Here is a 27,111-nt window from a genome sequence, read left to right as displayed (position 1 = left end):
GTAGTTTTTCCACATTCCAGGGGTATGGGAATCCTTTTGCTGATTTAGTAATGTTATAAATTAGTTTGCTTCCTCAAAGAGGTCTCCAAATTGAAGGCTTTTTTTAAAGGTAAAGAGGACTAATATTTAAAGTAAATGGGATGCAGATTATGGTATATTAAAGAAACTCTTATTTTTGTTTGTTTGTTTGGGGTTTTTTTGTTAGTTTTTTTTTTTAATGAATGCTATTATTTTGGACTTCAAAATGCTTTCTCAGTCATTTCAAAATTTCAAAATAATGTTTTGAAAATTACCTCTGCTGTTCATCTTCCATGGAACATGTATTTCAGTGCTTTGTGAATCTTTTAGAAAATAGGGTATAGTTGGAGTTACTGTATTCTCCTAAGGCATTAGATGGTTGCAGAGTAAGGTACGCAATTGCCTGGGTAAGAGCGCGGTTTCAAATATACCACGTCGTACCTATAGAATATGTTTCATTTTTATTTTTCTATAGTTCTTAAGGTTTTAGTTGTAGGCTTTGTTAATACTTGTGTGTGACATCTCACAGGTGTACTTTAACACATATCAGCAAAGATTTGCTGTTGAAAAGTTAAAATCTAAGTATTATGTTAATAGTCTAAATCTGGAGTCAGTGTATGTATCTGCTATTAATTTTGCATTGTGGTGGGCACTTATTTGTGTGCATAATGTGCTGCCAACTTCAGGGTATCATCTTGATGGCAGTTAAGTGAACAAAGGCGGCCCTGATCGACCTTTCAGTTAATTGTAGATCTCCTGTAAATCTTTTTGTCAACGTATTTCCCTGCTGGGATCAATAGCGCTAGAACATTAGGTAGAAGCTCCTCTTTAGTCTGACTTACGCTGCAGCGAGGAAGATGGACATACAGTTATGGAACACTTTAGACCTTCATCAGCATTGAAGACTGTTTGAATGGTCTCAAACTTCCATGATACTTCAGTCCCTCATAACTTTAGTCCCTGTACCATCATCTGTAGGGTATAAAACCCCTGCACAGCTGTCTGCTTCCATCACACAACCAACCGCTTTCTGTTGGTAGCTGCACCACTGTCTGATAAGGCATTTGAACTCCCTCATGAGTCTTGGGGAAGCTGTTCCAAACGCAGCATGTGGCAAACTTAGGTATCTGTATATATAGAAGATTTCAGGGTTCACATTATTAAGGAATTTTTGTTCCCATTCTACTTCATGGAAGACTTCCTGCATGTTTCTGGAGTAACCTAGTCATGTTTTTAACATTTGGCTGTGGCACCATTCTGTCAGAATCCTCTCTCCTTTCTGAACTGTGCCATGAAAATATGAGCTCAGAAATTTTCTTTTCCATTTGTCTACTACTTCTCAGAGTTAACAACTGTGGGATTTGATGGCTGGCTCTTAGTTTGCTGGTTTTCATATGGATGTCCTGAATTTTTATCTTAAATTCTTATTCCTAGATGAGTCTGCCATATCAGATAGGTCATTAGTCTCCTAGTATTCCAGATATTCTCCAAACCTCATTTGCCTTCAGGTGCTATTAGGCTCCATAAGGAAATTAAAATTTCATTTAAAAAAAAAAAAATCTTAAGATTTTATTAACATACAACAAATTATTGGCAAAATCAGCTTCAAAGTGAATAGTTTTTGTAGGCAAGAGGGTGTCTTCCAGAGATCCTATCAGCATGAATTAGGCTGTATATTTCAATTAGTCTTATATTAACTAGATGATGTTTGGTAATCATTTAAGACAGTTTTTGATTATTCTTTAAAAAAATAAATCTTCTATCTTGAAAATTAAATTACCACCACTTGACTTCATAACTCCATGTATTGTTACTGCTTTAGTTTGTGCTTTGAGGTATAAACTTTTTTCTGAGGAGAACAATCTGCCTTGTAAATAGGACTCCTCCACCAAATGATGAATTTGTGTTTCTTAAGGCATTTGTGACAGTTCTCAGAGGCAATTCTCAAAGATAGGATTTTTGACAAAAACTGTTAATTTTTTTTAAATTGTGCTGGTTTATACGCTCAGATTGCCTTTCTTCATTTACACTCCATTCACTTGTTTTTTGAAGGGATGGAAACATTTGGGTTCATTTAATTCCCTTATAATCCTTGCACTGAAAATTTGTCACTGTTAGTATTTTGTAAGTGGCACCGTTTTTTGTGAATTTTTGCAATTGCAAATGGGAAACGTACCACATAATTTGAAGTCTGCAACGAAAGATTGCTTAAACAGACCGGTTAGTGGTGTTTTATTTTATTGATACAGAGATGTTATTTTAACAGCCCTCCTGTACTGGGTGCAAACAAGCTCAAAGAACTTTAATAACGTTATCTGAAATATTCAGGTAAATATTCAGGAGCTTCTTTGTCTTTTACCCAAACTAATGCTTATATTTTATTGCACTTATTCTCCAATCCCATTTTATTTATGTTTTTTTAAGGGAACTTAATCTGTTTTGGCCAAGTGTTCTGGCAAACTGCAGAACTAAAAAGCCTTTGAGCAACAGATGTTATGCAAGTATGGAAAGACCTTTCCTTCAAAATTTTATGCTAAGAAAAGAAATAGACTTTGTTTTAGGAAAGATAAACAAAACGAAATTTAATAACCCTGTTTTCATTAAGATGATGTGGTCAATAATGCCTGAAGTTCTTCACCATGAGGGTGGTGAGGCACTGGCACAGGTTGCCCAGAGAGGTGGTGGAAGCCCCATCCCTGGAAGTGTTCAAGGCCAGGCTGGATGGGGCTCTGAGCAACCTGATCTAGTGGGAGGTGTCCCTGCCCATGGCAGAGGGGTTGGAACTAGGTGATCTTTAAGGTCCCTTCCAACCCAAACCATTCTGTGATTCTATGAATTCATGTTACTTAATCACTTTTTTTTTGGTTTGTTTTTTAAGTATGACTTTTCTTGACATCAACAACATCTCTCAAACTACAAACACTACTGAAACCTCCTTCCCATATCTGCATTTTCATGCCCTCTAGGCACAGATTGAGTTAGTTCTATTAATGTTCTGGTTGATTTTAATCTATTTTATTTACTTTTTTCAGAAAATGTTTAAAATTTCAGTTTTACTTTCAATTAAAGAAGAGCATGGTGAAATCTTATTCATATTTTATTGTATAGTAAGTAGTGAGCTTCAATCAGAATTTGTTAATATTTTTAAAGATCAGTACAAAACAAATTTAACATATTAAAAAAGACATTGAAAGGATCCTTCATTTTTTTTTTCAATAAATTCATGTTTGTTTCTTCTTAATGTGGAGTCAGAAGAATTGATAATAGCCTGGTGACTAAAGCATTCTCTTTATTAATTTTAAAACAGTTTCCTAGTTATCTCAGATTGCTTTAAGAACATATCAGCAGCCTGATTTTCTGTTAAGAGTGTCTTGGTTCTAGAAAGAGCAACTATTAAGACCAAATTTAAAATCAGAGCATCGATTGTTTCAGTTACACGTTCTGCTTACTTAATGTGACAATACCTTCTTTTAGAGACTGGGCATTGTACTGCTTGTTGCTCTTTTCATCCCCGGTAGGAAAAGACACCAGCTTTTGTCATTAATGTTGAACAGACTGTGCATAGAGAAATTACAATGAACATTTATGGCCTGATTCAAAATCTGCGACAGTGTTTTCATTAACTTCAGCAGCCTTTGAACTGGTGCCAAAGTGCTTCTGCTCTGTTTGGACTTCTATGTTTCAATGGCTGTAAGACTTCAAAATGGAAACGAATGTAGGCAGTTGGATTTTCATACCTCTGGGATTTCTGCTTTCACTTTCTTCCTGGTTTTGCGCTTTTTATGTCACTCTTCAATGAAGTATGGTTTTTATTTTGCTCATTTCTCTAATGATTGATTTATTCTCTCTATACAATTGGCTTGGAAGATAAAAGTGGGGGGGTGAGGGACTGATCTGGGCTCTGAAATTAACCATCTCACATTCTGAAGCTGATGCCAGAAGCTGTTTTTGTCTATCCCTCTGCCCTTCATCACTGCATGCCCTACAAGCTTTCACAGATGCTTCACATTTCCTCACTTTTTGCATCTGTAATGGTGTACCTTATTTATTGGTATTTTCTAATGTTGTTGTATTTTGTTGGATGAATTCAGCTTTAATATATTGCCTTATGTTGATAATAGAAGCTAAAGTTATGTTTGTTATTACCTGTTTTTTGTATCTTTTTCAGTAGGAGGTTTTCATCTAATGATAACCTAGTATAAAGAATTTCATCACTGAATTGCAACAACATATTTTTCATTTCAAGGAGTTGAAATCAAAGTTATGATACCACATATGGCAGAAAAAAAAATTTTTTTGGCATTTCTATTAATGATGCTTTAAAAAAAAACAACAAAAAACTTGCACTATTTTCAGTAAGGAAGGGAACCCAGAAATACTATTCATATTACAGAACTACCTGGCAGAGTGAACTTCATGCTTAAAGCTTAGTGTCAGGCTCCCCAGGTTACCCCAAATAATTCCAACATAACTTGGACAAAGAATGTTAGCATCTGGAGTGCCACCCAAGCAATGTCCACTGTCAGTTAACTACTATGACAAGACAGTAAAAACCACACAAGTACCATTTTAAAAGCGTTGACGTATATAGCAACAGCTGCAGCACTGTTAGTTTCAAAGAATAACAGAAGGCTGGAAAAATAAAAACACTTTTCTCATGGAAAGGAAGAACAAGAGTTATTCTTCAGAGCTTTGGTGATTTTGTAAGAGCTAACTGTTCTCAAATATTGGAAGTGGAAATAAATATATATATTTTTACCACTTAAAGGATGGTTTGTATTGTTGTATATTGTTAATTATTATTTTTTTTACAAACTTCAGAAAACACTCAAAATCTTCTGATTAAAAATTTTGCAGAAACAAATATTAGTAAGAGTATTAATAGTCAGAAGGTAGCTTCAGAATTGAAGTTATATGAAGATGGAGTTAACTTTGCAGCTTAAAGTTGGATTTATAAAATAATTTCGTAGCTGTAGTGATGACTTCTTATCGTCAATATCGAACAAATACATCGAACAATAAGCTAACATTGGGAAAATTCCTTTATGTGCTAAACTAAAAAACTGAATTCGAAATGACAAATTTAGCTTACTTTTTAGAAACAAATATGAAAATAACTTAAAGCACTTTTGTTGTTGTTGTTTTGAACTGGGATCAAACTATGTGTTTTTCATTGAGGTTGCCCAGATGATGGATTCTTGTGTAAGTCTGGACCTTGACTTAAGTTTGCCCAAAGATCCTACAAGGTTCCCAAATCTACTGCTTCTATAGAATTCTGTTGGGAACTTGGATATTGAATTTTGGTTTTCCTAAATGCAGAGCAGATCGTCCCAGCGTGGTAGAGCTACTGCCACATGCATTTTCTAGTCCTAGGTGTTGGAGGTCGGATAGCACTTGAATCAGCGTGATGGAGCTGGAGGTAATGCCCTGCAGCTCCTCTTCAGTCTTGGGTGTTGCAGAACCACAGTAAAAGCTGGGTAAACTCACTCGGTATTGTCAGATTTCAGTCTTATATAATAGCTTATGTGTGGCTACAGAATACAAAGCTATTTATTCAAGAGAGAAATATAATGTGAATTTTCTAAAGATAAGAGTGAAAATAAGAAAAAAAAAATCTTTCTCCTATTTTCTCTTGCAGTCCTTGATCAAGGAAGAATGCACAAAATTTTCTATGCCTTATGCAGCAAACTTCATATTCTTAACAAACTCCCTACTAAAGCTGATAAGTAATAAACAGAACGTTTAACAAAGATAACTCCTAAGCTTTCAAAGCTTTAAAATGAATATAATTTTCTAACGGGGTGACTTGAAAGTTTTCAGTCATAAATTTTATATAAACTGTTATTCATTTACATTGGAACATTTTATAATATGTTGTTTAAGTATTGCTGAGTAAAAGGAACATTACCTTAAGGTACAGTTCAATAATAAATATATTTGTATTATTTGTGTAAATGTTTTCTACATTTTTTTGCAAACTTATTGAAAGGCACTTAAAGTTATTAAGTGCTCTCTGTGCGATTTATCTGTATAACTGCAGGTGAGATAGATACTAAAGTTTGCACTTAGACTGTAAAGGAGGATGAAATTTCATATGAAAATAAGTATTTTGTTTTGGATACCTGTCTTTAGATACTTTCAAAAAACTTTCCCAGCATATTAGCAATTAAACTAAAACTTGTATAAAACTTTCAGTAGTTTCTGAATTTTAATAATATAAATTTTTTTGAGACATCCAGCTGCTACTACAGTTCACAATAAGTTTCATGTTAACCTTTTGTAATTAAATCCTGTTCATTTGCATTAACAACTGTCACCCCTGTATGCAGTTTTGTTCTTCAGAATACCTTCTGATGTTCAGGCAAAGCATCATCACAAAACTTGTGCTAAACTAACAAATCCTATCATTTTGAAGATCCTTTTTCATTTTTAAAAGAACACAGAAAATGCAGAGCTTTATTTACGTTGTCTTTCATCTAACTTCTGTTGCTTTAACTCGCAGGCTGGTCTTCCTCCCTAACCCCTTTGTTAACAAGTGGTGGTCCTGTCCCCCTGGGTGGCAGGCCCACCCTTCTTCACCAAGCTGCTGCCCAGGGAAATGTCACTTTATTATCAATGCTGCTTAATGAAGAAGGACTGGACATTAATTACTCTTGTGAAGATGGCTATTCTGCCTTGTATTCTGCTGCTACAAACGGACATACAGGTAAGTGATTCTAAGTTTTGTGACAACATTCCAGTCAAATAGTGAAAGCTTCTTTCACAATTTTTAAATATTAAGTTAGGTCAAATGCATGGTTTTTAAAATTGTGAAATTGAAACTGAGATATATAGATTATATAATAAAAGTCATAGTATAGCCTGTACACAAGCAATACTTCCAGAGGCAGAATTTTGGAACACAGAAAGCATTCTTGCTTATGGTAACATTCTGCAGTGACATCCATTCTAATTCTCCACTCCCTTCCTATAAAAAGCCACCAGATATCATCACCCCGTATTCTGTGACAAACTAAAGATCTTTTGTAGCAAAGGCAACTTGAAAGAAAGAACTTTCCTCTACAGGGAGTAAGCAGGAAAGAATGGGTCATCACCGGTGTTTTGATCTTCTGCAGCAGCAGTGAAAATGATGGAAGACAGTTTCAGAGTAGTGTGTTACCTGGGAAATAAAATGAACTGTCTCTATTTTTGAACTAGATGAAATAGGGTTAGTTTGTTCTCTAGGGTCTACTGAGATGGTTAACATTTTTCTTTTCCCCGCTACCCCAACCCTCAGTCTCGAGGAGGTGGCATCTCTGAACCTTTCAACAGTTAGTCTTCATATTTTATGAATATATTTATAAAATGAGGCAAATGTGTTAGTAACAGATGCAAATTTAATGGATACAAACTCTAAGTGATAATTTTCAGACTGTTAACATAAGGCTCTTGAACAGCAGCTTTCTTTAAAATTCCAGTACACATTACTGTAGTTTTTCCTACTGATGTAAAAATCTCTTAGATTCTTATATTGCAAATAATACCATTATGCTGTTTTGGACACTAAAGATGAAATCCACCAATCCCAATGACAAAAATTCCATTATTTTTTTCACAGTAAAAGGTGGAACACAGTGCCTTCAAAGCTACTGCTTTCAAGAGTACTTTGTGGTTTTATTTAAGAATGTATTTGTTAGAGACATAATTAGAAAAACCCGATCCAGTGTTCAAAATAGTATTTAGTGAGACTATTCCATTATTTTTCTCAAGTATTTTAAAAATCAAAGTAAAGTTAGGATCCAAAATCCATAGCTAGGTAGATAGTATACATTTTTCTGACACGTTCAGGGTTAATTTTGCTACCAGGCATCAGGATAGGAGGAATTTTCCCTTTGTTCGGAATGGTATATTTTTTCTGTGCTTGCTAGGTGCTATGGTTTACTTCATAGGAACATCTGGGCCTTTTCATCTGACAGATTCTTTGCTGTTGCCAAGACCCTTAAAATATTGGAAAAGTTCTTTATTTTATTTTCTTCCTTTGGCACTTAACACTTTTTTACTTTTTTTTTTTCAACTTTTTATCTTCAGTATTAAGAGTCCAAGTTTATTATATTGTGTGGATTTATTTTTCCCCTCCCGTTGAATGGGTGTTCTGTGGATTCTTCTAGGCTTACATCCATTTATCATTGATGGTGTTTGTGGGAGACCGTAATTGACCCAATTCTTCTTTACTCATTTTGTATTCCTAAAATGTTTTGAAGGAAATGCCCTGATTTTCAGTTACAATTACTGAGCAGCTCTTACTGACAGCAAAGGCAATTTGGTTTCTTGTTCTATTGTCAAAATTTCAAATAAGAGAGGCACTTGGCAGCGGTATGAAAACACAATAATAAAAACACACACATATGCATCCTGTAATTGTTTAGTATCTTTTAGTTTTTAAGATAAAAAATATATTACAAGCATTTTAGTGTTGCACTTCTATTTATAGTTGACAGGGTGCAAAAAACACTTCGTTGTACAAATCATCCCATTTTAGCGACTAAATGGATTGTATGAATTCTGAATGAGAGAATCACACAGCAGCAGTTATTGATGTCTCCTTAATACAGTATATGAACATTGAGAGTAGTAGATTTATAATATTTTTGGAGAAAGGTTTTTGTGATGAAGTTTAATACATAATCCTTTCTTTGTTACTTACAGTTTGTTCCCAAGTGCATAGATAGACACAGCTCTTCTAAGTGGAGACTTTTAAGAACAAATTTATGTAAAAATATATAGGCTTAAGAAAGGAAGTATAGGAATAAATCTCTTCTTTTAGAAGAAAAAGTCCTTTTTTATAGCTTTTTTTAAATAACCAGGTGGAAAGAAATGACGCTGGAGTAATTTTAAGAAGGATGAAGTATTTATTTTACAAATTTTTTCATTGCGTTGAGTAGGATTGTCAATGGTAAGTTACTGTCTTTTGGCTGTTGTTTTTTTTTTTTTCCTTAGAATCATTTAGGTTGGAAAAGACCCTTTAAGATCATCGAGTCCAACCGTAAGACTTAACACATAAGCTTTCACTGGTGGGTGATCACACCATGATTTAATTTATTGAGAATAATTTGAACCTGGAGTTGAAAGCCTAAATGGGCTTGGAGATTTCCAGGACCCCTTGTTTCTTCTAAGTTAACTAACCAGATTTTCTGGTATCTCCTGGGAGATAGTTAGCTACGAGAAAAGAGTGGCTCTAGACTTGTTAAGAGCCAGCATAGTAAATACCTCCCTTTAGAATCAAACACCATGTTGCAGAGTCTGGGAAGAGTGGAAGGTGAACGATCTCCACACATTTTCAGTGAAGAAATGCAGTATTTGAGATGTATAGATAACTAGAGAAAGGTAGAGCACATTGTAACCAGCATGGTGGCAGCAGCTGTTATGTGCTCTCAGGCCAGTCTGTAGAGAAAATTGAGTTACACAAGAAGAGAGAGCACTCGAATATTCTTTCCTAATCTGTCCTATTTACAAAATGCGTAGCCTTCCTGTTCATAAACAGTTGCCTTTGAGAGCTGCAGCTGAGGGTTTTTCCAGCACATGAAGCTCATAGGAGCTGCTTTGTTTCCTGTGCACACTGTCCCCAATTCTGTAGGTCTGAGAGAGAGAACTTCACTTTAAAAATATACACTAAATACTTTGTGTTTGAATGGACATGAGGAAACTGTTGATTTTATGATTTAACCACTAGATTGGGATAGCTGAACAGATTGTTTTGTCAGGCCTACTTGGTTTGATCGGCTAACAAAGCAGGAGCCGCTTCAGTCTATTATGCATTTGATAACATGTACAGTAGCTCACTTAGCTAATATATCTGCATATCTCTATTGTGTTGCTGACCATGACCATTCTCTGCCACACGTGAGGTGGCTGAGAAAGAGAGAATGGAATAACAAGAGTTCCTGAAATTGAGAGATGTGAAGAGAATAATACTACTACTACTAATAATAATATCCTTTGGACTCAGCTGCTTTCTAATCATATGCTTATATGGTATAATCGATTCTCTTCTATCCTGAGTACTTGGAGGCTGTGGCACCCTGATTGATAGGAAAAACTGGAATGATGTGGGAAGTAGAAAGGAGTGAGGTGCAGAGACATACAGCTACATGGAGTCAGCTCTGCCGAGCCACTGGATGTATCTGCATGGTGTTTGCCAGCACTCTGGAAGAACTAACTACCCAGCTGTGGTGGAGAGCAGTAAAGTCTCCAGGTGTTTGTGCTAATACGCTTCCATGTTTTGCTTTTGCGTTGACCAAAACCTTTAACTGAGTGACATCTATGTCTGTCTTGTGCCTGCCCTTCTTCCGAGTTCCCTCTACTGCTGATTATTTCAGGAGCATACAGCAGTGAACTGGAGTTAATGAGTCTGGACTGACCCAAATTATCCTTCTCCAAATCCCAATCAAAAGTCCATACAGGGGACCCAGGCTTCCTGGAGATTATTGCTCATTTATTTGATATGCCACCAGAACAGGTCATGTAGAGCTTACTAGCTCACGTGGTATGCCTTAGGAAAGTAGCTGTATTTCCTCATGCTTGCACCTGTCCCTGAGAATAAGCAGATTTTTTCAGCGATCTTCATCAGAAACAGTATTTTCACAAAGATAAGCTACCACCTGAATGATCTGCCGACCAATAATTGTGAGTTAACCATACCTTTCTAGAAAGGTGGTCTTGTTCTGTGCGTTCTTCGTGGCTTTTGCATGGCTAACAACATACGCTTTATGAAGAAGCCAAACAGTATTCTAGCCAAATACTTGAAACTGCTAGAAGAAATTTTTTCAACATCCTTCATAAACTTTAAGAGTATTTTAGGATATCAAGCAGGAATCTGTATTTTCAAGTTAATTGTTTAATATAAAACAGGGATTCACAATGGAAAAGAAAAAGAAATGTCATTAGCAGAGTATTAATTCTGTTACAAAGTGATTGAAAATATAATTTGATTTTAACTGGTATTATCTTACAAGTGGAAATACTAGGTAAGTTAGTTAACTGAGAGCTTCTTTATGATTTAAAGAAATTACTACTGATGAAGTCCTGGTAGCTTATCTCAACAACAAACTTTAAAAAAAAAAAAAAAAAAAAAAAAAAAAAAACAACACAAAAACCAATCAGATCAGATTGCTTATTTAAGAATTTAGGAATCTGTTTTAAAATCTTATTTCTTAATGTTAAATTATTTATTCAGTCAACTCCACAACATGTGTATTAATATTTGAGAGTTGTAACAGCAGTAAATACGTCCAGGAATGGTTTAGATTAGTCATATTTCAAAGTAATTCTAAATATATGTTTCTGATATCTAGAGATAAGCTTCATTAGCAAAGCTTGGCTCCAGGAACTTACCCAGTGCTGGAACAGAGTGCATTAAGCTTGCTCAGAAATCAGGTCAGGAGTTTATAATTGGTGTTCTAGCTGAGCTTATTTTCAAAATAATAGTTTCAACTACAAAAGACTTGGTTTATTTTGGTCTAGAACCAATTTCAAGAATGTAGAGCAGATTAAGTATTTTCTTCAGACTTAATTGCATCAAATGATATTCCAATTTGTGGATGAAAAGCAGTCTAATTACTATGTAATTAATTATCTTAATTTAGCTGTAAGTTGCAGGAATCAGGCTGCTACTATTTTTACCATGTCATTTTGGAAATATATGAATGGTAATGGTTTGGGGAGGTTTGAGTTTGTCGGTTTATCTTATTTGTCATTGCAATCCCATGTCAAAGTGTCCTGAAGCAAGACGGGTCAGCGTGTTGTTTGAGTTATGTGTAGCTTTTGAGCAACTCCCCTGTGCCTGTTGTAGTGGGATGTGTCACGTGGCTGCCAGTTGGACCATCCTGCATTTAGCGGGTGCTGGATAGTTCTAATTACCCACTTTGGAGGTAAATTAGCTAACACCGTGGGAGTTGTCAGCAATGGGCATGTATCTGGATCCCAGCAGAACCCAACCCTAGCCCTTTTTGCTCCCCCAGGGAGTCAGTTCTCACCTCTCTTCTGCAAACTACTTCCCGAGCTTCTACTTCGCTAAGGTGTGTGATGTATAGTCAAAAAGACTGCCTGCTGTCGCTCCTTGATTAAGTTTTAACCTCTGTTAGTTTTAACCACTTGCTCTTGTTGGATCAGTTTATGTTTATGCTCCATTTATAGATTGTGTGAGATTGCTGCTGACTGCAGAAGCACAAGTTGATGCTGCTGACAAAAATGGCTTTACACCCTTGTGTTCAGCAGTTGCTCAGGGACATGTCAAGTAAGTGAAGTCTTAAGATGTTTCCTGTCAGCTATTACTCAATTTTATATTCCCTTTACATTATATTATATATTTTTTCATTACCTTACTGTTGCATTCTTAGGTATAAATGCATTTAACTATCATTTATTGAAAGCATCTACTGAAAATCATATTCATATATCATTCTGTTTTCAATATTTTCCATTTATTTTGTTTCCAATTACAGCTCTTAAGGTTGCTGAATGTGTATTCTTAGCAACCACAATATGATACTGGTCTACATGGGCATCATACCTTTGAATTTCTTAATTTTCTTTGAGTTATGAGCTATAATACAGGATTAACAGAGGAAGAAGGAAAGAAATTATTTTTGCACTGATATTTTGAAGCATAGAGAACTATGAATATCATATTCAGAGAGAAAAGAACATTTATCTGAGTATTCTCCTGGGTGAAATATAATCAAATACTTCAAACAATAAAACAGGGTTTTTTAAGGTTTAAGTGTTTTGTGTCAGTTATCTGTTTTTTTGAAAAACAGAAAATTATGTATGAGTCAAAGAATATTTCTAAGAACATTCTTCAAAATGTAGTTACGATAATTTCCTTTGATTTTTTTTAAAGCTCCTGATTTTATAAAGATTGGTGGTTTATGACAGCATGACCAAAAAATTCTGTTGTCTTTTTATACTGAGAACCAGTACACAACAATTCACACAGATGTTCGGGTTTTTTCCTCCCTTTTCCTCCCTTCATCAGAGCAACTGAAGGCTGATGCTGCGTTTCCACTGTGCAGCAGTTGGAAGCAACCACTAGATAACCTTTTCCAGAGCATGCTTATCCAGATAAAACAATTTTACAAATGCAAAAAGTCTTGAACAGCATGGCTAGGAATCCTTATTACAGACTTAACCTTTGTTTTATGTATCTTTGGATTTGCCTATCTTTCAGTTTTTGATTCTTTTAATGTTGCATTTTACTACTTTTAGGGATTTTACTCTGATGCAGTAACATATAGGGGTCAGACTCTTTCTTTGAGTGTTATCATATGGTCATAGGCCCTGACCCAACAATGAGGAAGAGTGGGATCCCTGTCCTTCCCATGGTCTCCCATGAGTATATAAGGATCATCAGAGATTCTTATCACTTCTTAGAGGACTTCAAGCTTATCAACTAATGGGCAGCTGTGCTGATTTTGGCTGGGGTAGAGTTAATTTTCTTCATATTAGCGAGTATGGGACTATGTTTTGGATTTGTGCTGGAAACAGTGTTGATAATCCCAACTTTTTGTGCCTCCCCCAGCCTACTCGCTGACGGGGCTGTATGAGGAGCAGAAGAGGCTTTGACTGTGTAAGCACTGCTCAGCAATAACTAAAACATCCCTGTATTATCAACACCGTTTCCAGCACAAATCCAAAACCAAAACCTAGCCCCGTACTAGCTGCTATGAAGAAAATGAACTCTACCCCAGCCAAAACCAGCACGTTCTACACTCCCCCGCCCTTTTTTTTTTTTTTTTTTGAGATAAAGACAGTTTAATAAGTAAAGCAAAAGCCGTGCACGCAAGCAAAGCAAAACAAGGAATTCATTCACTGCTTCCCATCGGTAGGCAGGTGTTCAGCCATCTCCAGGACAGCAGGGCTTCATCACAGCTAATTCCCTCAGGTACTGGATACCTTTCTCCATGGTGGCCCACTTGCCTGGGTGACGTCTTTTACTGAAAGTCTTAATCCAGAGTAGCAGAATCTGACTAGGTGTTTTGAGCACAGAAATACATACCCAGTTAAATGTTTCAGTGTTTTACGTAAAATCTGTAAAAATTACATGTGACTTGACAAGACAAACCAAAACCACGCTGTTCATATTCTCTCACTAAAATAAATATCTTAGACTTTAGTTAAATAGGAAGCTATTATTTCTCTGACTTACCCTCCAACACTTTGCTATATATCATCTGCTGTGTTACGATATTGCAGACTTTATATTCTTTTTCCCTTAGAGTTACTTATGTAGTACAATGTATGTTTCCCTTAGAGTTACTTATGTAGTACCCTAAACACTTTTCTTGCGTTCATTTTTTTTTTTAATACTAAACATGGACCAGATTGTAAAAGTGAGCATGTAATAACGGGGCCAGCCAAAAGTATCACAGCTTCAGGCTTTTTGATTTGTTCATCGCTTCAAAGTTCTGGCTCAGAAAAATTCTGTAATAGGCAGAATTTGGGGCAATAGTAGAGTCTGTCCCCTTGAAAGTGTTGTGTTTCACAGTCCATGTTACTTGTACTACAGCACAAAGAATCTGGGGCTAACGACAGCACTAAATTACTATCAATTACACAGTACTTGTCTGTGACAGATTCGCTGGCCAGTCCCCTGTGACATGTCAGTTAACCTTATTCCTGAACTAGCACAATACTGTTGTTCCAGCCCCAGTTACAGAGTCAGAAAGAACTACAATTTTTTAGGGCTGTTCAGTAATATCACTGATTCAGAAAACGCTTTTAGGAGAAACTTTCAAAATTATTTCCCATATGGTCCAGGCCAGGCTAACCTTACCTGACCTTGAGGTGGAAAGTCAATGTAGCATTTCCAGAGTCATTGAATACAATGCGAAATAACAAAATAGATATTTTTAACATAGCAGACTTAAAACTCAATCTGCAGTTGCTTTATGGAGGTGTCTTGTTATGAGCCCATCTTAAGATGATTTTTGTGTCTGTATGGTTAGGATACACGTTCAACATTTCATAAGGTAGAGCATTACTTTTATCTGTATTTTTTTTTTTGTTCGTTTGAGCATTTTCAGAAAGTACAGCAAAGTAATTCATAGTAATGTTATCTGGTTTATTCTTTTCTAAAACTGATCATTTTATCTTGAAGCTGATTGATTTTCTGACTAAATAAGAACTTACTAAAAGGAGATTGTTTTCTTTAATACTTGCGGTTTTTTCATCTGTAATTTCTTATACACCTATATTCTTACATATACATTACATTGCTTTAAAAATTGTGTCATCCTGTTCCTGTAGTAGGGTCTCCTAACCAGCAGTTATACGGCATTGCATTACTTGCTTTGAGGATTTATTGTTGATGTGCTTCTATTTTTATGGACTAATAAATATTGATCCAAAGAGATGGGGACTAATTTTTGTTTAAAGCCCCTGTTTGAATTGCAGAGGGAATAGACTGGAATTGAGATTTTTCTAAAGTCTTGAGAGCTTGAAAAGCTGGGTTTGGGAAGGGGAAGGGAGCCAACCCTGGCTCGAGAATCGGGAATAAAACTGGACCTACAGCTACACGGTTGTGAGGAGGTACAGGATCTTGGATCCAAATGCTGGTCCCTAGTGAGTCACTCCCCAGCCCTCCACCTCAGCTTCTGTGCTCCCGAATCCAGTAGCTGCTACCAGCACAGCCCAAGCCATCCTTCTGGAGCAGCCTCCATTCGGGGATCGGAATGGTAGGTAGTGCCAGAGCTGTTTTGCAGTCCCTACCAGTTTACTTCCCTGGGCGAGTGTCCCTTTTGCTGGTATCTAAAGCTGGTATCTTTTTTTTTTTTTTTCTTTTTAAAGCTATTTTAAATATCGGTAGTCAGGAAAGAAAAGCTACTATTTTGCTCAGCTGAAGGTTTTTCTTAAGCAGCTGTTGTTAAGTTTTTATTAGCCTTATGAAATTAAATGTTTTATATTTGCAGTTTTTAAAGGCATCTACTGTAGTTTAAGATTTACAGATTGAAAGTAACCCCATTGCTGTCTTTTTATCTATGTACATGTATAAAATTATACCTTATACTTGTGTATATGTGACGGATAAAATCACAGGTAGATCTGTATTTATAAAATCAGTTTTTATTAAAAAAAGCATTTAAATGTTTTATGTTATAAAGAGTTTTTGGAGGTCGAATACAAGGTAATTTTACTACCTTATTGTTTGCTGTAGGTGTGCAGAATTATTAATTATGTATCAGGCTGATATTAACCATGCTGCTGAAAGAGGACAGACACCTTTGTACCTGGCCTGTAAAAATGGAAATAACGATTGTATTAAGCTATTGTTGGAAGGTGGAGCAGATCGAACAGTAAAAACCAGTGTAAGTTAAAACAGTTTGTAAAGTCAAAATACCTTGTATAGTACTGAATACAACAACAGCTAGGAAATACTTACGTTAAAATATTTATTTAAAGTTTTCTTTAAAGCTGGAATAAGCCATGTAATCTGAAATTAGTATTTTTTTCATACTTTCTGCGGGTTTTTCTAAGCTGTGTATTGTCTCTCAAATCTCCTAAATTTTATGACTTCCATCATATTTTACATATTTCAGATTCTGCCTGCAGTTTGTTGCAGACTTTCCTTCAGCACTGGATTTGCAACAGAACTCTTCTGTTTTGACTTATTTTTAAGGTGGAGGAGTGGAGATAGCGATTTTGGTTTTTTGTTGTCCTTGAGGGCCCCCAACCCCAAATTTGCCAGCCAGTATTGTAAAGTCTTGTATATCACAAATGGCAGAATATGGCCAAAAAAAAAAAAAAAAAAAAAAAGTATATGCAGGAGAAAAGGAATTAGATGTCAAAATTGAAATCTAGGTATTGCCCTTTTCAGGTGCTTTCCTGAAGCTTTTCTGAAGACTTTGATATGAACAGGACAATAAATGTGGGTTATAGGCTGTCCAGAAACACAGCAGAAAGAGTATTATCTTCACAGTACATTCTGCTCCACTATTACACTGATGGGGTTTTTTATTCATTTATTTTGGATTTGGAAAGTAAATATATTTAATTTGAAATGAGAGAAATTTATGATGTCAAAAGCATGAAAATATCTGACTAATAACTTGATTAATGCAACATGAAACAAATTATTGATCGTTAGAATCGTGTTAGTTTGATACATGATAAGGAAACGGTCTATTAACAGCATGTAAGTTCTATAGCACTTAGACTCTTCTTTGCAGTTTCTGTCTGTTGGACTGTCCTTGGTGAAAGCTGTAAAATTTTCTTTCTGCTACATTTTCTACCCCCCCCCCCCAACCACATACAAGCAACTCTGTTTTCCCAAAGGATAATTATGTCACTTTTGCTTATCACTTCAATTTCCAAACAGAGCTATCCATGCAGATTCATTGCTGATATAAGTTCTGCAAACATTTTTCGATGTGTTTGGTGGGAGTGTGCTTTTTGCTTTTGTTTTTTTAGGATGGCTGGTCACCAATTCATGCAGCAGTGGATTCTGGTAATGTTGACAGTCTCAAGCTCCTTATGTACTATGGAGAGCCAAACAACAGGAACTCTTTAACTGATGCAGAGACTAATTTAGACTACTTTGATTTGGAGAGGACAGAAGACAACTACAGCAGTAGAGTAAAGCCTGTTATTTCTGCAGATCTCATCAACCATGCTGACAAAGAGGGCTGGACTGCTGCCCACATAGCAGCATCAAAAGGCTTTAAGGTCAGTCTGTGTGACCAAGTTACAGTAACCTGATAGAATTTAGGCAAGGTAAATGCTTCTTTTTTTGTCTTTGAAGAACTCAAACTTGTATGTTAAATCTAAGTTTGTTATCTAGTTTATTATCACACTTGATTTAACAGACACAGAAAATAATTCCATTGGTTAATTTACCCCAGAAGTTAGGTGTCAAATGGGGTGAATTGGCATATTTAAATGCTTATTTCTTTTGGAACAACTATAAAAAGAGAAAACATGATTACTTTAAGATTCAGATTTTCAAGGTTAAGGTGAGGTGAATCCCACCCTAAACGCCAATTCATTGGGTGTCATGTACTTAATATAGATATTAGATTAACATAGTTTCCTGTTCCAGTTAGGGATGATTTCACTATGAACAATTTCTCCTGTGGGAGGAAGGGGAGGACAAGAAATCTGAGAATCACATTTGTGCAGTGATATATTGTTTAATTATTTATTTTGGGCATCCCTTTTAGCAGGCAATGAATAAGTTTTTTGGGAGTTGGGATAACGGATGACATGGGAAATGACCTTACAGGTCTTACTGATGACAAACAGGAAGATTTCTGGAGATTGAGTTTTACTTGAAGGATTTGACATCAGAAGATTTACACTTCTAACACAGGCTGTTTAAAGGAATTATTTTTTTTTCATGTCAGCTGTCAGTCAGATCTTACTGTGAAACTTTTACCCAGGGAGAAAATAGAGGATACTAAACACAGAAGAAAGTGAATTTTAGGAAAATATAGTCCAAGACTTCAAAAATCAGCTTGTGATTACATGCCTAAATCAATATCTGTCATTATGTTTGCTTTTTTCCTGATAAATTTACTACGATAAATTCAAGATTCAGTTTATTAAGTTATGGGTTTTTTAGGGACCAGCCACAGCTTACTCAGCATTTTGTATTACAGAGTCAATGTTCCATCACCAGTGTCTTTTAGGGAGGTACAGACTCTTATTTCAGTTTCCACTCATCTCAGTTTAGATGGAGTTTAAGGTATTTGTTATAGTCTAGAAATACCTAAATAGTGTGCAATACTTTGCTTCTTTCTGCAATAATATAAACCTCAGGAATTTTGAAGCTAGGTTTTATTTACTGTCTAGAAGAGGCTTTGGCTAGGTGTTCTCTCTGAAGGCGCTGACACTGGAAGTCTTCACGTATACCTTTCATGAATAACTCATGGCTTTGAGTTTCTGAGCACATTCCAAGTCAGTACCATTGAGGGTATTCTCTTAGATGATAAAGGCAATGTATAGCTGGCAGATTCCTGGTTTCGATGTTGCCGAGACTTCATATAATCGTATTTGATTAAATGCATTTATTGACTCGAGAGGTGTTTGGGATATTAAGAAGCTAAAGAAAGCTTAATAGCCATCTTCAAGCACTGTTAACACTTTGACTTCCTACTCTAACGCTTTATCTGCACTGCATGTCGTTCATGACACTATGTGATGGTTCCATATAAACAGTGCTGGCGCTTGCACCCTTTTCTTTTGAGATTGGTAGGTGCCGTTCTTTACAGATGATCTTAGCTGCCATTTCACAGGCAACAGAGCTGACAAAACTTATTTACTAAGGAAATAAGCCTCATCTCTTTGTTGTCTCCCGCTTCTTTCTTCCCTCTTTACTTCCCACTTTCAGCCTCACAGTCCAGTCCTCTGCCTTCTGTTGCCTTTGCCATTCCTTGCACCCGTTTGAGAGACAGTTAACTAACCTGACCTGACCTGACAAGAAAATATGCTTTTTTTTTTTCCTGGCTAATTTGCTTCTGGCAAAGTTAGTGAGCTGATTGACTTTTTAAAAAGTTCTTACAGCTGCTGGAACTACAATCTGGTAAAATTTCATCTCGCAGGGAAACACAGCTTGAATGATTGCTATCTTTATGAAAGGTGTCAGAGTATCAGATATACTGAGAAAAGTCTTTCTGTTAGAATAGCTGCAAAATAGGTAACAGCAGCCAAACCTGCAACAAGCTGCTGTTCTGAATCAAAATACTTAATAGATGCTTCTCTGTATTTTCAAGGTTTGGTTTCTCTGCTTTGATTAACCCCAGAGGTTATCAATACTCTAACTAGTATCATTTCTGGTGCTGTCCTTTTTTTAATATGGATATCTGTCCTCGAAAGGTGTGTCTGAGGATGACAGTGCTTCCATGAAGGCCACCTGTGGTGTTGCTGAATGGATGATGATTAGAAATCAGGACTTAATCAGCCTTCTGGTCACTGATCAATTAACATTTAAATGTAGTTTGGTGAGGGTTTGCTTTTTTTTCCCTTGCTAGTATGTGAAGATCTATGTAATTTTTTTTTTTTCATGTTACAGTATGATTGTACCAATACAAATTTATCTGCTAGTAGCTTGTTTCTAATGAACTGTAATGAATTTTTGCTTTTATTGGGCATATGAGGTTTTTTTAAGCATTTGAATTTTAAGACGGCATCATGTTGTTGACATCCACAAAATGTTTTTGCTCTGACTTTATTAGAAATGCATTCTTATTTCACTGCACTGTTACTATGCTTGCAGAAATACAGGTTTGCCTGCCAAAGAAGAGGCTTGCAAGGTGATTTCAAAATGATTTTCTTTTCTTTTGCTGTGTACCACTCAGATGTCAGGCATGATGGAAACTCCTACTTGGTGAATTGCAAAGTGAAAACTGGTTTTTATCGAATCTGAATAGATTCATTAATTAGTTTATATTAAGCTTTAGAATTGCATTTTTGGTGTTGCTTGAACATTGAGGCCAAGATATTCAAAACGGGATGCATCGTTGGGCTTCTACTGTGAATACCTAAACTAGTGGCCAGATGTTAAGAATTTCTCAATTCAGTTGACCAGCATTTGATGCTTGGAGACTGTAGAAACCTGGCTGCATATATTCTGCTTTTTCAAAATCTTGATTTCAGACTTTCAGGTCTGCTATAAAATACTTTTACTCCTGGTTTTCAACTCTGCAAGGAACATCCTTTGGATGCTGATATATAGAAACTCCATAGCTGACTGTCTTTGGAAATGCATGTGTGAGAATTTCAACTAGGAGTCTAAGTGCATATTGGTAGAACTCTTTAATGCAGTAAATGGACGAGTAAATAATACAGTTCTTACCTTTGCAGAACTGTCTAGAAATCCTTTGTAGCCATGGTGGACTAGAGGCTGAGAGAAAAGATAAGTGTAATCGAACATTGCATGATGTTGCTACTGATGATTGCAAACATCTCCTAGAAAACTTAAGTAAGTAAATGCTATCAGCACTATATAAAACTGTTTTTAGTAAAGAGCTTGTGGGACAAAAATAAGAAATATTAAAAGGGTAGTTGTCACTTTTTTGGCACCACAAAATTAAGTTTTCTTAACCTAGCAAGTTTCTGTTCTCCGAATTTTGCAAAAGCATTTGATAAAGGAGGTTATTAAACTAGTTATGTCTCTGGTTTTAAACCATTTGAAAAGATGGTATATATTGTACATATGCAAACATCCATATTCTCTCAAAATTTCTGAATTTAGCATTAGTCATTACTTTTTCCAAAGCTGTTATCCTCTTCTTATCTTTTCTTCAAATTCTTGCAGAAAAATCACTTAGTGGTGGATAGCTGTCAAATTTCCTCAGGCTGAAACAGTCGTCTAGCCATATCTGAATCTCTTTTTAGAGCATAGTTTTATTTGTCACTAGTTTATTGTTGGGGGGGTTGTTTGTTTTATTCTTAAAAAAAGTCTTAGAGACAACATCAAGCAACTTCTTTTTCCCAACATCAGTAACTTCTGTCAGAAGACTGTTCTTCTGGTGGAACATGGCGTCGTCTCCCCTCTGTGTAAGTTTTCTGAAGATTCATTAGAGCGGGCTGACCTGTGCATTTCTTAGGCCATCCACTCACAAGTTCTGTGTTTACTATTTCTCTGTATAGTCAGAAGTATTGTCTTTGTAGATTTGTATGCTTTGTATTTATTCACTTTTTTTTGTATTTGTGTAGTGGAATCTAGGGCTCAGTCGAGTTCACTGATTATCAACAAATTAGGGAAGCTTTCTGTGTGCTGCTTCTGATTTTCCTCTTCAGCTGTTATAATATTAGGTTCTTCTCATTTTACTGTAGGTGCGGAGGGGAACACAGTTCAATTTTTATTAGAAACTGCTCTGTGGTCTACTTCTTTACTAGACTGAAGCCAATTTCTGATGGCTGAATCTGTAGCCTGTTAAATTGTAGCTTGTATTATTTTCATCATTCCTAGTGCCCTCTTTCTCTAGTCAGGCTTATCATGAATCCAACTGCTTTTATCAGGTCAGAATCATTGGACTCCATTTCTCTTCTCTTTCATTTGTTAAGCCTGTAGTTAACATCAGTGCAATCAAAATTAGCTTTTTTCCCCTGTGATATCTGATCTGTGGAAGCTTGGAAACACCGCTGTCATCTGAGTATAGGCCTCAACAAGCCAAGATTGCATTTTGGGTAAACTGTGTATGTACCATCCTCTGCCTTCCTCACAGTCCAGTAGGGTTTCCACTGTAAGGAATTAAATGCATATAGGACAAGAGGATGCGCTCTGACAGATCTGAAAGACTCGGGGCCAGGATTGCCAGCTCTGCCCTAGAGGTCACACGCACTGAAATTTAGGCATACGCTATACCTCTGTCCTAGGGGCCTGTTTCCTTGTAGAGAGCTCTCTGTGTTTCTGATGGTCATTGCTCATTTCCCTGAGGTCCAGCCATCACAAGGGCAAGCCTCCGATACATTTCTCACAGTCCCACATCTGAAGGATGCCTTTGAGTAATCTTTTCCCTATGGTAGGCTGGTGGGTTTAAATCAGAGCTTTTCTGACATCAGAAAAGCTTCACTGGTTTGTATCAGCTGAAGATTTGGCTTCTGAACTCAAAAGCAAAACTAAGATCATGTTGCAAGATTTCATAATAAGCTGATATCTTTTTTCTTTGTGGTGCATTTATTTTTAATTTCAGGGATAACTTCTGAAAGGCATTGTTTTGGCATTAAAGTATGAAGATAGCTTTGTTTTCACTTTTAGTCATCTAAATGGTCCATATAGACTGCTGCTGCTTCCGTTGAGTTGTATTCCATTTTTCAAAGAGCAAGATTTATAATAACTTCATTAAATCTTGTTTCTAGAATATGCATGTAAATTTCTTTCTCTTTTTAATATTTTGTCAATTTATTCTGCAGCAAATCAAATATACACTTCCAAGTGAATTTTCTGTCTTAGCTCTTAGCTTTTCGTTTTAAGACATTTGGCTCAGCTAACTGTGTTTTCCACTTGTGTACTAGTGCCAGAAAATTCCTTTCTGCACTGATAATAAAAATATGCACAACCACAGTAAATGAAACTTTAAGACAGTACCTACTATCTGTCTTAATTTATACAAAATTAGTCTGTAAAGAGGAAATAAAAGATTAAGTAAATTTTCTCTTGCTTCCTGTTATTTAAGCATAATAATACTGTTTGGTTTTTTTGTCATGCAAAAAAATATAGATACCTTGATATTTGTTTTTCATCACTGCTCTGATTTTTGTGGTGGTGATCTGTGCTGCTCTTTAACATTTGCTTTCCTGTAGCAGGAGATATTTTCTAGCTTTCCTTTGCAGTATTAGATGTTATTGGTGTTTAATAATAAGACTTTTTTAATTGAGCTTTCAGTTTTTCTCATTTTTGGTTTTCCGTCTTTCAACAGATGCTCTTAACGTACCTGTAAGGATTTCAGTCAGTGGCATTGAACCAGCCCATTGTGGTACAGAGGAATTTGATACAGAAAACACGATATGTGCTTTAAATATCCGTAAACAGACATCATGGGAAGATTTTTCAAAAGCAGTGAGTCAGGCAGTGACAAACCATTTCCAAGCAATTGCTTCTGATGGATGGAGGAGCCTGGAAGACCTGTCATTTAATAGTGCTGCAGAATCCAACATTGGCCTCAGTGCAAGCAGTATATTATCTGTCAAATTAGGTATCAATATTGGTGTAATCAGAAAACCAAAGATTGGGGTTTTTCTTGACTTTGTGAAATGTTGTAAATAAGCTGAAAAAATCTTTAGATTTCTGGACCTTTAAAGCTTAGACTAAGACAGACCAATACTGGCTATGAAACTTGGAACAGTGCTGGCATGAAAGCATTCTTTACTTTTAGCTATGTGTATGGTACAATTAATTAAGCACTTTAATATTATCTTGGGGACTATGAGGTCCTATGTTAATTAGTCCTTTACTCAATTTAGTACTCCAGAGGAAGGGTCTGTATTACAGGTGAAACAAAACAAGCCAAAGCAAAGTCCAGCCTATGTCTTTACAGTACATCCAGAATGTACAGTAAATCCACACTGGAAAGTATGAGCATAGGTAGAACAGAACTACTCCTGTTTTATGTAACTTTACTTATCAAGACAAAACAGAAAAATCTTTAAAATGATGAGAAATTGCCCAAAATGTGGTGGTATTAGTAGTAGTAACAGTTGTTACTACTGAAATGAAATGTTACTACTGATAATGAAAATTCATGTGCTTCGTCTTAAATACCCCCCACAACTTGCCCACTGCCCCCCAAAACCCCTATTCACATTAGACCGTGTAAATTATCTTCTTTTACTTTATTTTACATGTAAAGATGTAAAGGCTGGCTATTAAACTTGTGTCTTAATTGGCAGAAAACATTAGTAACCTCAGTCGTGTATCAAATAATAACATGATTTAGTACATGGGACTGTTTTGTTTATCAAATTTGTCAGTGTGTGCGCATGGTCTTTGTAAGCAACTGAATATGCTTGAGCATAGGACACTTTATAGAGATACAGGGAATATCTCTTTTATTTTTTCTTTTTAACAGGAAACATTTCATGGTCAACAGGACAGATTTTTTCCCAACCACCATGGGACTTCTTGAAGAAGAACAGAGCTGAGCATATCACAGTGTTTTTGTTTGGTAATTTTCAATTCCTAATTTTCAGTTTTGAATATTAAGACACTCCATATGGCATATATAATTTGTGAATCAGTTGTCCTGGTTTTGTTGGTCTTCAGAAATATCATATCCAATTAATTGTTTAACTAGATTTGAAAGGGTCTACAACATTTAGAAAATATGCTGGCACATAAAAGCCCTACTACTGCCTTTTTCAGTTATGCCGTAGTATCCATTTTAGTTATGTCATGGTTACCTATGCATCTGTGTTGCTAGATAAATGTCTTTCATTTCTTCAGCGTTTTAATTTGCATAGCCTGTAATTTTAGGAGATTGCTGTAGAATACAGCATGAAAAGCATATCTATCCATCATACAGGCTTACAAAGATGAGAGGTTTAGAAAAGTTATTTGTGCATCTGTTTTTAAAGGACCTCAAGAAGGCTGCCTAAATAGTGTGACTTATGCATCTATGATCCATCTTCAGACACTTCAGAATTACCTCCGCCTGGTAAGTACGGAGCTACCTTCTCCCTGCAGGCTTTTTATATGTGAAGATACTTCTGTAGTAGTATTGACTAAAAAAAATTGGTCTTCTACTCTGTGAAAGAATGTCAAGACTTCTGAAAAAGGAAATGGGATGAAAGCTGTTACTTTATTTTAAAGTTGCCCCTAAATCTTACCCCAATAAGTTTAGTCATGTGAGGCCATTAACTTTCTTCTTTAAATAGCTGCCATCTGATTAACTGAACTGCTTAAGAAAATATATTAAAACCTCTGTGATGTCTTATTTCTTTCCAAAGTTATTTCGTTCCACTTTTTGAGGGGAAAAAAATTAGAATAACATTCATGTAAGCAATTATTTGAGACTTGTTTTTTGTTATTAGCTTATATATATAGTTCCTGCACCTCTTACAATTTATTTAATACCTCAAAATGTAAGGATAATTGGATAATATGAGTTAACTTTCATAGATCATTTATTTTAACATTGCTAATCAAATGAGTTTTAAATCTGCATAATTTCTGCTGTGTCCTTGGATAGTGTTTTATGTTGTTAGAACAGTTATGTGCCATAGGTTTCTCCTGTATTCAACAATATTGCACAATTATGTGAGTGTATTCCTTTACTGATTTTTTAGAGATAAAGTCATTTTGCAGTTAAGACGGATGAAATAATTTTTATTCTACCATATTGATAACATGATCCCATTTCAACTGGAAATAAAGTCCTTAATCTAAGTCCTTACATTAGCAGTGACTTAAACTTCTCTTTGATGATTTTAACATCATTCTGGTTTATCTATTTTAATGCAAAATCAAAAAAAATACTTGTCACTCCTAAACTCATCCTTCCTACATGATTTTTTTTCAAGTTTTAATGATTGTTTTAATGACAAAATACCTTTTAATGTAGTTTTACGAATAAGGATATAAATTTATCAATATATTTACAAGATGTTGTATGCCAACATTACCTATTTTGAAACTAATATTGGAATGATCCTCAGCTCCAGTAGTGCAAAACAAAGAATTTTGTCTGTTAGGTGCTGATTGTGTCATCTAGGTAAAAAAAATAATAATCCAAGTCTGTGAACTTTCAAGAATAATTTATTGTCTGTCTGTAGGTTGAACGATACCGTAATGTCATTTTCCATGGTCCAGAAGGAAGTTTGCAAGACTATATAGCATATCAGATAGCGGCCTGCATGAAGGTATTAACGCAAAAATATGAACTAAATTACTTCATAAATTAGAGTTTGCACTGTTTCACCAAATCTATAAATTTCCAACACAGCAAAAGCAAGTGGCTGCGGGATCCACATGTGAAATCGTTAAAGTTGAAGTGGATGCTGGTTTCTCCAAGGAGCAGCTTGCAGAACTGTTCATCAGTAGTGGTAAGGTTATTTCAGCAGGACTGATTTCGGTAATTTGTAGGAAAATTTTTAATAGTACAAAGTAAAGAAATACACTAAAACATGTTGCATAGTGGGTGGCCTGTTTTAACAGAATCCATAGTTTTCCAGGTGCTTGGGGAATAATAATAAGAGTCTAAACGGAGCTAGAACTAAGTATGACAGCCCAATAGGGAGCTCTGTGAAAAGTTCATGCCATTTAAGTAAAATTAGTAGTTCTTAATATTTTTTTCTCTCTCATTTGTTTTTCCCTTTATTTGTGAGCCTTTAAAAGTTGATTACTATGGTTTGGATCTGCTGAATCAGAAACAAAGGTTTATTGTTGCCTTATTGTAGCTGTTCTAATGTTTTTTTAAAAAATATATATGAGAAGGGAAGCTGTAATTGTTACTTTTCTGGGAATAAAAGGAGCAGTGAATGAGTTCTTAAAAAGTCAGGCCACTGGGTTTTTATATATGCTTGTTTACTAGCTACTTATGTGTGGATCTGAGCCAAATTTTGTCACATAAGCAGGCAAATGTTAGTTGTTAGTATGTGTATTCTGACCCACTACTGTGGGAC

At 35.7% G+C, this 27,111-nt stretch overlaps 1 protein-coding gene across 2 annotated transcripts in view; it reads left to right on the top strand.

Annotated features, from left to right (window-relative positions):
* CTTNBP2 (cortactin binding protein 2) overlaps positions 1–27,111 on the top strand; it is an 88,384-nt gene that overhangs the window by 41,505 nt on the left and 19,768 nt on the right. For both annotated transcript variants that reach the window (XR_008469180.1, XM_054219764.1), the window contains exons 5-14: positions 6,521–6,724; positions 12,190–12,289; positions 16,208–16,358; positions 17,461–17,715; positions 20,851–20,968; positions 23,412–23,687; positions 24,561–24,656; positions 25,066–25,145; positions 26,263–26,349; positions 26,433–26,532. Coding sequence is in view for 1 of the 2 variants with exons in the window: in XM_054219764.1 (XP_054075739.1) it covers positions 6,521–6,724; positions 12,190–12,289; positions 16,208–16,358; positions 17,461–17,715; positions 20,851–20,968; positions 23,412–23,687; positions 24,561–24,656; positions 25,066–25,145; positions 26,263–26,349; positions 26,433–26,532 (1,467 nt within the window). In the remaining variant the exon portion in view is untranslated. The remainder of the gene's footprint in view (positions 1–6,520; positions 6,725–12,189; positions 12,290–16,207; positions 16,359–17,460; positions 17,716–20,850; positions 20,969–23,411; positions 23,688–24,560; positions 24,657–25,065; positions 25,146–26,262; positions 26,350–26,432; positions 26,533–27,111) is intronic.

Source organism: Rissa tridactyla, chromosome 1 (genome assembly GCF_028500815.1).
Source record: "Rissa tridactyla isolate bRisTri1 chromosome 1, bRisTri1.patW.cur.20221130, whole genome shotgun sequence".
In the NCBI taxonomy this organism is placed as follows: Eukaryota; Metazoa; Chordata; class Aves; order Charadriiformes; family Laridae; genus Rissa; species Rissa tridactyla.
The sequence above is the reverse complement of the archived record's forward strand: the minus strand, read 5'-3'. Positions and strand labels throughout refer to the sequence as shown.